General features: G+C 33.7%; 1 protein-coding gene across 2 annotated transcripts in view; it reads left to right on the plus strand.

Annotated features, from left to right (window-relative positions):
- The first annotated feature begins 1,567 nt into the window (after nucleotides 1-1,567).
- Nucleotides 1,568-12,629, plus strand: part of LOC100369846 (SMAD family member 4) — an 89,917-nt gene continuing 78,855 nt past the window's right edge. For both annotated transcript variants that reach the window (XM_085494974.1, XM_085494975.1), the window contains exon 1: nucleotides 1,568-2,490. In XM_085494974.1, coding sequence (XP_085351100.1) covers nucleotides 2,257-2,490 — 234 coding nt within the window. In that variant the 5' untranslated portion in view covers nucleotides 1,568-2,256. The remainder of the gene's footprint in view (nucleotides 2,491-12,629) is intronic.

Here is a 12,629-nt window from a genome sequence, read left to right on the forward strand (position 1 = left end):
CAAAAAAGTTTGTTTTTTTTTCATAAAACTCAATACATCATCAATCTTGATTTATGCAAGTTTTGGAGCAAAAGACGGAACTATTTTTGTTGTTAAATTTACGTAAATCTGTAGCGTTTTGAGTTTTAAATCACAACGAAATGTTTTGTTGTCTTCCGAAAATTGAATCACGTTTACTCAATTCGAGCGAACAAAGAAATAGGGGTAGGCCGTATTCTTCATTTCTGGGTGTTAATAATTTAATACTTACATGCATATATTCAATAAAAGAAATGCAGGTAGAATAATCTTATATATTTATGTTTCAGGGACGGTTCATTTTTTATTATCGAGTGGGCCGCCAAATTCTTTATAACGAGGTAATACTGTAAAATGACTAATTTTCACTGGGTTAAAATTTCGTTGATTTACCATTTTATGCACATTCAGTGGGTTTTAAATTCACTGTTTTAGCATTTAGATAATGTGTTCTATGCTCAATTTTACATGTTCATTGGGTTCTAATTTAGTGCATTTTCCAGTCAGCAAAATAAGCAAAATAAAAACCCAGTGAACAATTACCCCTTTTACAGTAATGTCCATCCAGGCAATCCAATTGCTAGTGATTACTGATTTTTATTTGCTTTCTTGAGTCTATTTTACGGAGCAATTTCGTTCGATATACGCATTACCAATCGAATTACTACATAAACAAGTACCTTTGTACTGTTCAATGATGTTTGAAAAAAATGAATAACCGAGAAAAAAATAAAGAAAATATGATGACTTCCTCAGTGAATAAGTAAAAAAGAGCTACACTATGTTTGTGATGTTGAACCATTGAATTACGATTATGCCTCCCTCACTCGGGTCGTAAAAAACTGAACGGTCCCTTAAAGGTTGTTGGCTACTTTTAAAACAGATTATCAGATTTCCTTGAATTTAACAATATGTTTTTTTTAGGTTGTTGGCCACAATGAAAAACAAAACAAAAAATAAACTCGGGCCACACACTCATTGTGACATTTACCATTGTCTTTTTTACGGCAAAAAGTTCTCATTATAAATTTTTTTTTCGTTCGGTTAAGTGTGCTGCAATATGGTAAGTAGTTATAAGACGGATATTTATGGTTGTCAAAACTATCAGAAAATACTGACTCATATTATTTATTGTGAAGTAATGTTTTAACATGAATTCCTAAAGAAACTGACCCCCGGATTGACCCATAATCTCATTTTGATCAGATAGTGCAATGATACAATTTACAAGTATAACTATTTTTGAACACAACATCGTGATAGATTTTCCTATTTGACGGGTCGAGTGACCGTAAAGCCCAAAACTACTCAATAATGTCGAGTATAAGGTTTTTAGAAACTTCGTAAATAGTAAAAACCTGGATATTTCGATAATTTATGTACCCCAGCTTATCCCTACTCGGGTCACGATAAGTTCATGGTCAGTTTACGTCATTGGATTGAGCAACCACAATGTTGATTGGCGATTGTATCAGCAGCCGAACAACGATTTATAACAGTGATTTGTATTGGTCCGTTCTCTAATTGAGCATGCGCACATTTATGTTTTGCTATGTCGCGCCAGTGAAGGAAGCCGACGTAAATTCGTGCGAAAGGTGGTATTTGCCATCCAATGAATCGGTTTTCAACGAATCGGCCATTTTTGTCACTTCGCATACCGATTGCAGATAAGTTGAATGTTACAAGAGTGTAAATTCGCTACTATTGGAATCGGTGTTCATATGATAATCACCCTGTGAAATCGGCACATCTGATGTCGTGGAATGTCTGCAGTACTGGGGCTATTGACGACACGCGGTGCAGTCCTTTTCATAACGGTCTTTGAAGAGCTGTGTCGAGAAATTCCTACACATATTGTACATTTCAGAATTAGTAAGTAACCCTCTTTTTCGGTTACAGCGTTTTGCCTAGCCTTACTGGCGCCTTAGTGCGATACGCTCGACGGGGACCAGCGTGTGAAACACGGTTGATGACCTGGAGTGTGGGCAAAGAGAGCATCTAGTGTTGACATTTGATGGGGGCCCATTGTTGTTAAAGGAGGGTTGAATCACCTTCATTTAGTCACCAAACCCTGTGATATCCGGACAGGTTGCTCAGAAGAACGGAAACCGGTCTATAAACGGTGAAATAACAGCCCGATGCCAGCTCCGGTTACCAGAACAAACACAAGCTGATCGCGAATAAATCTTGCTTGACTTTGACCCCATTTGTTGTAAACATAAAGGACGACTACTCATCATGTCTAACGCTGTTACCAGTAATGATGCCTGTCTCAGCATTGTACATAGTTTAATGTGTCACAGACAGGGAGGTGAATCAGAAAGTTTTGCCAAAAGAGCAATAGAAAGCTTGGTGAAAAAGTTAAAGGAGAAACGAGATGAACTGGATAGTTTAATTACTGCAATCACAACTAACGGAGCTCACCCTAGTAAATGTGTGACTATACAGAGAACACTAGATGGCAGACTCCAGGTGAGTAATTTATTATCAATTACAATCTGCACTCAAGAACAATATAAACTGTGGTAATTTATTTTTTATAAATAATCCAGGCCTAGGTTTGCCAGATCTGGATTTACAGTGACTTGCTCAGTGTTTCTATTTGCCTCTGGTAAGAAAGTATTTTACCTTCATTTTTGATTTTGCACACTTTTATTATAAATGGAAAGTGTGCAAAAAATCTCTAAATTTTTTAAAATCCCTTTGAATGATAGATTAAATTTTAACAACTTCTGCACATATTTTATTCTTGGTTGTTTCTGTGTACTGTTTTTTTTTTTATAAATAAGAGTATATAGAACTCCCATTTTAAAAGCACAGTCAGAAAAAACAGTCATTCCTGGATGCAAACATTTTTCAATTTTTGAAAGATTTTTTTTATAGCTACACTCCATGTACATCATTAATTGCATGTGGTAATGTACGGTGTGTATGCAGGATGGATGGATTGCATGGATTGTTATTAGTGCAGAAACGCAGTGGTTTCTGTTGAAATTTAAAAATTATTTTCTATTCATATAAAACGACTGTACAATTTATGATGCTGTATAATTAAAGTTGAAATTATACATTACATCATTAAAATAGAACCAGTCAAAAAAAACCAGAAAACAAAATTACGGAAATCCATTCAAGTACATTATTGCCATATAATACTAGTTTTATGCATAACAAGGGTCACTTTGCATATTGCCATTTAAATGGTGCACATTTAAATAAGTAAAAAATCTCCTGCATAAAGGTAGGTGTTGACCTTCGACCTTTCTCGAAAAAACCCAATGTACTGGAAACCAATCCAATCACAGCAGGGTCACCTAAGGTTCACACCGATAAATTCATATTTGAATTTATTAGAATACTTATTATACTATGACACATACATGACACCCCACTCAATGAAATCACATATTTCTATGAATAATATAAATATTTAATTTTTAGGCCTCCATACCTAACTATTATATTTGCCTTTTAATTTTGTTATTAATAATATAATCATTTTAATATCACTGTCCCTCAATGACTACGATAATAATAAAGATATTGTTACATGTTTTTCAGTACCGGTACATCTGTGTTGGTTTTCAGGTCACTATCCACAGCTATGTGTTTGTCACATTGTAATACGTATTACGTTACCATTCACTTTCTATGGCTTACATTATTCTGTTTAGTGGCGTGCATCGGAGTATGACTGCATGTCAAGCATTCACTCATAAACCCTTACTTAATTAAAGAGACTGGTGAAGCTTGCCTCTTTTGGTACACAGTATGGTCATGGAGCATTGGTGGTGTAGGGGTGGTGGTGTGACGGGGAGGGGTTTAGATGCATTCACATTAGTGAACCGTTTGAATGTGTGTGCTTGTACTGAGTACGCAGGGAATTACTAGTTCTTAGCTGAATTTAAATCAAAATGGCAAAGTAAACTTAGTATGGTGTAGTTGTGCACTTAGGGAAGGGTCACTACATTTCTTTCATTATACACATAGGGGGACTACTTTGATTCATCTCTAAATTTGTAGACTTAGGGGGTCATTTAGCCTGACAATAGTAGTGCACTTAGGGATCACTAAACTTTCATAATGGTACACCTAAGGCGGCTACTTAAGTGAGTTCTGCTAAAGTGGTTCGCTCTGATTTTAGGGGTAACTGGCACTGGGACCTACTAGAAGTCAACAATAAACTTATAACAAACAACTGCTAATTTCTTAAAAATCAAGTATGATGAATTTTATGTTTGACCAAAAAAGTTTAGGGTGGGCAAAAAATGTTAGGGTCACATTATAACACAATTTTTGTAGACCTAAATAAGGCCAAATAAAATAAATTCATGTTTATTGTGAAAATTTTAGGAGAAATAGAAAAGTTCATTTTATGCAAATGAGCATACAATTATGTATTTCTATGCAAAAACTAGCTAAGGTCAAACAACCAAAGTTTTAATTTTTAATTTTGTACTTTCAATATTTAGCACCTAGTAGTATATAGTCTGTAAACTAACTTAGACATCATTTTTTCACATTTGTTGTTAAACTATGATTATGTTCTCCCAAAAACAAAAGTAAAACTCATTTGAACAAAGAAAATAGAATAATAAAAAAAATCACAAACACAAAATTTGTTTTATTTAAACTCATAACCGGCTATTCTTTGCAAAATGAAAGTTTAGAAAATGTTTGTGAAATACGAGAAATGCATTTGATATTTGTACAAGCTGATGAATCCAGACAAATAAGCTAAAAGGTTTATTACAAAGAAACTTAATCGTAATAGGTCTGGAAAGATGACTGAATCTTTTGTCAGATGCTGATGTCAGAATGTTTTTTCCAATTCACTCCTGACGTGCGAGGTCTGAATCTCAGGGGAGACAATGCCTGTGTAAAAATACAATGCGATTGACAGAACAGGTCAACAAGCTAGTCACTCAATTTGGTCACCCAATTTACGAAAATTCAGTGTGGTAAACCAACCCCAGGGGGCCACTTTTACCTAAGTGGTGCACTTACCATGGCGAGGGGGATTATTACGTTATTAGACCAACTATTTGTATCAAAGTGCTTAGTCTATTCTAATATAGGGAGACTTGTTCTGGTAAAGATGAGTTATTGTCAGGATTTACTGTAATTTTAGTGGATTTTCTGTTTCAGGGGTATTCGCTGAGTTTTAAAAATTGTTAGTCAGTGAATAAATTGACATATTTTGGGGTTTTAATTTATCATTTTTAGATGTCTGTGAAGTAAGTGAGAATTATCCACCATTTTGCAATATATGGAAATCGACACGGGTAATGTTTAATACAACTGGGGAATTTTGTAAGTGTTGAATAAAACAAGGGTATAGTTGACCAATTAAATTTTGGATTTTATACCATGTGATAGAGATCTTTAGTTGAAAAGGCCATAAAAATGAAATAGTAAATTAATCACTGCAATCAATCATGAATGTTTGCAAAATACTATACACATTGTGTGTTTACCCAGTCAATATGGTTTTCATAATATAATAAATTACATTAAACATGTCATCAATATTAGTGTATGTGTCATCAATAATTAGTGTACATGTCATTAATACTAGTGTATATGTCATCAGTATTAGTGTACATGTCATCAATATTAGTGTACATGTCATCAATATTAGTGTACATGTCATTAATTCTAGTGCATATGTCATTGTAGAAGAATGTTACAAAAATATTAAATGGCTGTAATCAATCCCTGGCTTTCATATGTAGTAAATTTTTCATAAATATTAGTTTTCTTATTCAGTTTTTAAAATCAGCAGCAAGAGTTGACATTTTGTGATTTACAGATTATCTGTTTTGGTAATCGTGTCTGTTACATGTTTCATCAGTTAGGGTATTGTATACCTGTGTTGCCTGGCATCAGTTTGCAACCCCAAGAGAATTCAGCTCTTCCAAGCTACTCACTTCCCACAATTGCTTTACTTGTACTGCATGGAATATTGTTTATCCAGAGTTGTCAATCACATTAGAAGAAGAAAGAAAGTTATATAATGCAAATTGGTAATATAGGAATACATGTATAGTGCTTAATCCCATTCCTGATAGAGATTTAATATCTTAATATGGACTACATCTCTTTCTGTTGAATTTTAGATATCCTTATCTGACAGCCATGCCCTCATTTAAATATTATAAATCCCCACATGGACTTCTCTAATCTGACTCTAATCAGAAATAATCCATCCCCACATGGACTACTCTAATCTGATTCCAATCAGATATAATCCATTCCTACATGGACTACTCTAATCTGACTCCAATCAGAAATAATCCATCCCCACATGGACTACACTAATCTGACTTGAATCAGAGGTAATCCATTCCCACATGGACTACACTAATCTGACTTGAATCAGAGGTAATCCATTCCCACATGGACTTCTCTAATCTGACTAATCAGAAATAATCCATCTCCACACGGACTACACTAATCTGACTCTAATCAGAAATAATCCATCCCCACATGGACTACTCTAATCTGATTCCAATCAGAAATAATCCATCCCCACATGGACTACTCTAATCTGATTCCAATCAGATATAATCCATTCCCACATGGACTACTCTAATCTGATTCCAATCAGATATAATCCATTCCCACATGGACTACACTAAACTGACCCTAATCATAGGTAATCCATTCCCACATGGACTACACTAATCTGACCCCAATAAGATATAATCCGTCTCCACACGGACTACACTAATCTGACTCCAATAAGATATAATCCATCCCCACACGGACTACTCTAATCTGACTCCAATAAGATATAATCCGTCTCCACACGGACTACACTAATCTGACTCCAATAAGATATAATCCATCCCCACATGGACTACTCTAATCTGACTCCAATAAGATATAATCCATCCCCACATGGACTACTCTAATCTGACTCTTATCAGAAATAATCCATTCCCACATGGACTACACTAATCTCTTATCAGAAATAATCCATTCCCACATGGACTACACTAATCTCTTATCAGAAATAATCCATTCCCACATGGACTACACTAATCTCTTATCAGAAATAATCCATTCCCACATGGACTACACTAATCTGACTCCAATAAGATATAATCCGTCTCCACACGGACTACACTAATCTGACTCCAATAAGATATAATCCATCCCCACATGGACTACACTAATCTCTTATCAGAAATAATCCATTCCCACATGGACTACACTAATCTGACCCCAATCAGAGGTAATCCGTCTCCACACGGACTACACTAATCTGACTCCAATCAGATATAATCTGTCCCCACATGGACTACACTAATCTGACTCCAATCAGAAATAATCCATCCCCACATGGACTGCTGTAATCCAATTCCAATTAATGCTACTGTAATCTGGGTCGTAATCTGGGTCCAAATATGTGAATCCTCACGTTATAGAACTACATGCAGCAGACTTTACATGGGTGTTCTGACAGTGTGGTAGATGAGAAATGTTTACAATTACAGTGAAAGTCATCAATTGCAATAATATGTGTTCTACATAGCCCCAGGTAATGTCAACAATAGTGTTCTAGGTTATTGTTAGTGTGGCAGGACTTCCTAAAAGCTAAAAATTGACCTTAATGTTTTTACTAACACTGAATAAATGTTACATGGTGGGTGAATTGCTTAATCAGTCACTTTATTAACGCTTTAGGCAGCCAGCCATTCAACCAATTACACCAGTGCATTTAAAAGAGATTATATATGAGATTCTCATTCCAGAAAAAAAATTGAATCTCTTTTATAAGCATCGTTTCCGTCTAAATAACAATAAGAAAGATATTAAATGAATATAAAATCCAGGAAAAAAAATTCATATCATATGCTTTTTCCAAAATGAAATATTAAAACACTTTTCATATCTCAGGAACCATCGTCACGATTTTTCAAAATTTCATTACTGTATAATGAATTTTGAGTTGAACAGCAATGCATTAATTTTTTAAATAGCCGTTTTCACTTGAATGCGTCAAATTCATTTTTCAACGTTTTAATCTGCTTGATTTGTAAGATTAGTGTACCATATTTGCTGTATTAGAAGTGCATGTCGAATCTATTAAAAGCGCAAATAAGAAAACAAAAATTGTGCTTATTGTGTACTAGAATATTTAAATACAATTTATTTTGACCATCCACTGTTTGTCCACTGTTTTTAAGCACATGTGCTAATAGAGTGAATATAACATTTGGACAGACATTTTTAGGAACCTAACAACTTGGGTCATCCAAGCACAACTCATCATCATGTGGAAAAATGATCTCCAATCTGAAACCTCACGTGATTAATTACAAAGTGAATAGCTCTCAAATTGGGACAAGTAAGTATGCTGACACAAATCAAGGTTAGTCACCAGACTCCATTTACGGGTACACTAATACATTGTATTAGAAATACAAATCTGTGTTTATTAATTTCCCTTGTTGCAAATATTAATAAAATATGGAATCTGAATAACAGAATGATGAATAAATAATATTCTCTTTTATTTCAATTGTGTACGTTCCTTATTCATTTAAATCTAATCTTGCAGATAATATACGATGTGACATTTTAAGGGCAGTAAAAAAAAAAAATTATGAATAAATTTAACTGACAACATTTTAACCATTTATTTCACTTACATGCATAAATGCATTATCCGGCCATTATCTTTTTTCTTCTTCACTTTTTCCAAATCTTGTCAACTATTTCAATCTAGTAGATACTGTAAATTTTGTTTTTTTAAGCTGTTTAGGATGATTGTTACTGCCTCAGATTTTCACAATTTATTTTGCTTTCCTTTTCTCAAAATTAAATTTATATTAAAGCTGCAGTATAGCTTTGTTGGGTTTGAAGGCTGAATATGTTTCTTGTGCACTAGCATTTAACATGTTATTTTTCTCAGAAGATGTATTTGTCATACATGCTACATGTACATGCAAAATAGCAAGTTGATCAGTTAAATCATTCACCAGGCACATGCCCTAAATTGTGGCAATTTTTTCAGAAAATCCAAGATGGCTACCAAACCATGTGACTGATAACAATTATTTTATTTATCTTGTAAGAAGCTATGGCCATATATGCCAAATATTAGGTTGGTCAGTTAAAGCACTCCTGCGAAACAAATGCCCCAAATTTGTGCTTTTTTTTGCAAAAATCAAAGTAGTTGCAAAATCGCAATTGATATGAATTACTTGTTTGCTGTCCAAAAGGGTTTGGTATAAAGGTGCAACATGACAGATTTCAAAATAAATGTGGCATTTTAAAAAAAACTACAAAAATGGCAGCCAAACTATGTGACCAATCTGCAATGGCAATAATAGATGATTTTCCATTTGCTGCGAAATCTCGCTTAATATGTGAAAGACATCTGCAAAAAAACAAATGATTTCATTTTACTTTTGGAATTCCCTTTTTTTTTTTTTTTTTATAGCTCATTGTCAAAATGTTGATCTTCCAGGGAGGAACTTGCGTTAAGATATCCTTACTTCATCTAAATTGATCATCATCAAATGTATGTACATGTAGAACATTATTAAAATCCCAAAGAACAGTTTTGCATTTGTCAAATCCCATGTAATGTTTCAACACTACTATGATACTATGTCCATTGCTTGCCTCGTTTCTAAATTTGTTTTCTCGTATAACACACGATCTCACAGTGAACGAAAAATGGTATATTGCTAAGAATAAGAATGCAGTATTATCCACTGTGGCTTGGACTATTTCCTCCACTGCCAAAGCCCATCAAATTGCTATAGTTTATCATTTATACATTTTTGATATTTGTTGTACTAACAAAATGTAAATATAAAGAAGAGTGTTCATGTTTTTTCCCCATGATTAGTGGTTTCTTAGTATTTTCCGCTCACTTTTGTGGCCATTTTGAATTCCAAATCTAAAATATTTAGGCTTAAAATCTAAAATTATTTAATAGACTTTAAATTTCACCTCTGTTTATCACTCAGAAATCACAAAACTGACATAAAATAAGCAAAGTTTGTATTACCGTATCTTATCTTGCAAAATTCATTGTTTTAGGTTTGCTCTAAATTATTACACAGGTGTTGAATACAAATAGAGGATTATGTTACGATAATGGGGTGAGATCCTTAATGTCACTTCGAAGTATGTCATCAAGCAGTTCTACGATAATCTTGGTTTACCAGAAATGCTGTTTTCAATTTCTTAGCTCGTGATAAGGAGTTGTGTACGAACACAACTAATGTGTACCACAATATGCGGAAATTAACATTGTTTGAATCAGTTCAGTATAGATTTAAATGTTGCATAAATACAAATGTACAAGCTGTGACCAAACTAGATTTGCCTGCTGTTGTCCACTATATAACATAATCTGACAACTCTACAAGTTTTATTTTTTGTAGTGCTACCATTTTTACTAGAATTATTGTTTGACCTATCTGATCTTGCTGTTTGTGTTTGTGTTTGTGTTCGGTAATGTGGGAGGGTCCTCATCTCGCTTTAATTACAAACCTTGACACATGACACTGTCCATTAACTAACATCTAACAGTCAGCTAGTGTATGAGTGATAATAAAATAAATGTGAGTAAATCATCAATATTTCATATACTGTATTGGCGGCCATCTTTAATCTGGCCTGGACAAAAACAAATTTATGAAACTCAAAATTCCAGATTCCTATAAAACAGTTAAAAATGTTTCAAACATTCACAGCATAATTATTTTTTAGGGTAACTTTAAGCCGTTTATCATAGAAATTTCCCACATTCTACATTTTGTGTTTCGAAAGCTCTTGCATATAAAACCTAGAACACTTTTCTGAGGAACTATACTGGAAAAGCGTTGCTCAAATTTTTCTGATTTTTGTGACGCCAGTTGACTGTAGGCTTGACATTTTCATTGTATTGACGTAACATTGTACAATTATTATCGCTCCAAGCGACAGTGTGCTCGTCATGCATGTATTCATGTAAATCCACATCTTCATTTGGTGGAGCATTATCTCATATGTAAAACATTTTACTGAACTATACCGATACCATGCCTACCTAAAACCTTGGCCATAGTTGAATCCTTCCTCATGTATACTTCCATACTTGCCACTTTTGAAACATATTCCCAGGCTTGGAATATACATTTTCAAAATACTTGTAAACTATAAAAACTAATTTAAACTATTCATTTGTTTAGACATGTTGGAATTAACTTTTATATGTAAGCTAGGGAGTCTTTTATGGAATTTTGTAGCATGTGCATAATTACAGGTAATGACAAACCAATTAAGACATTGCACACAGGTGCTAGGCACTTTTAGGGTATCTGGGGGGAATTCTCTGTATGTAAATTTAATTCAGGACTATGGAATAATTCCAAATTTTTCACTGCAAATGATGAATTCCCTAAATGCTAAGTATATGACCCTTTGAGTGCCCATTGTCAACTTTTGGCACCATCCACAAAATGATTTTGTAGTCTGTTCCTTCCCACATGAAATATTGATATAAATTGACAAACATCTTGATTAAAAACTTGATTTGATTCAAAATGATGATGAAATTCAGTGAAAATTTTACAAAATGTAAAAATATTTGCACTGAATTTTGGCCGAGAAGAGGAAAAATATCAGGCAGTCAAAGAGTTAATTAATATTTGATTTCCCTCAGCGATATGGAAAACCTTGCTATTTTATTTACTGCCTCATGACTGTGCTGATCTGAATTCCGAACAGTAAAGCATTTAGCCAGATTTTATTTTTGTTCAGCCATTTATCAATTAGTTTAGTCTTTGTTGAATTGGGAGCGGAGCCATGGTAGCACATACATAAATGACAGAGATGCATCTACATGTAATGTCAATATAAGTCATATTTGAATGATTTACATACAAGTAATGCAATATTTATTTATTATTTCTATTTATAATAGAGCTGTATCATTTTATTAGCATTTAACTATTGTAGTGTGTATTGTTGAACACTGCCCAAGGCAGTATACTGTAAAATACTTTATTTTCACTTGGAATTTATTTTTGCTGAAGGGATAAAAATAAAATCCATACAAAACAAAAAATGTCTTTTCAGCAAAAATTATTCCCAGCTAAAATAAAGTATTTTACAATAGCATGCACAACCCAGAACCACCAGATACACATGTTGTCAGGACGACCATTGGATAAAATGGTTGGTTGTCACTTTTATTGACTGAACCTGAAATTGTCCTCGTATCACATATTGTTTTATAATCCCACAGAGAAGTACAGTGTCATGTGTGTTTTGTTGCCACTAACAAGTATATTGCATTGGGTGATAGGGAATGCATAATTGAGGCTTGCATCAAGGCATCAGACTGCATTACATCGATTTCTAAACTGTTCTGTGAAAACTCAAACATTTTAATCAGTCAAGCATGGAAATTGGCACCAAGTTATATACATTTGCGCTTATGTAAATTGTGAAAATTTGTCTATGGTCAAAATAAGCAATATTTTAATGATTTAGTTGACAACCAATTTTTCATTTATATTTGCTTCTATTCATTCATGTGTATGAATAAATAATCTCATATGAATATGAAGTCATTTGTAGTTTATAATGACAATTTATCA

The sequence above is a fragment of the Saccoglossus kowalevskii genome, chromosome 21, assembly GCF_978046115.1.
Source record: "Saccoglossus kowalevskii chromosome 21, keSacKowa6.1, whole genome shotgun sequence".
NCBI lineage: Eukaryota > Metazoa > Hemichordata > Enteropneusta > Harrimaniidae > Saccoglossus > Saccoglossus kowalevskii.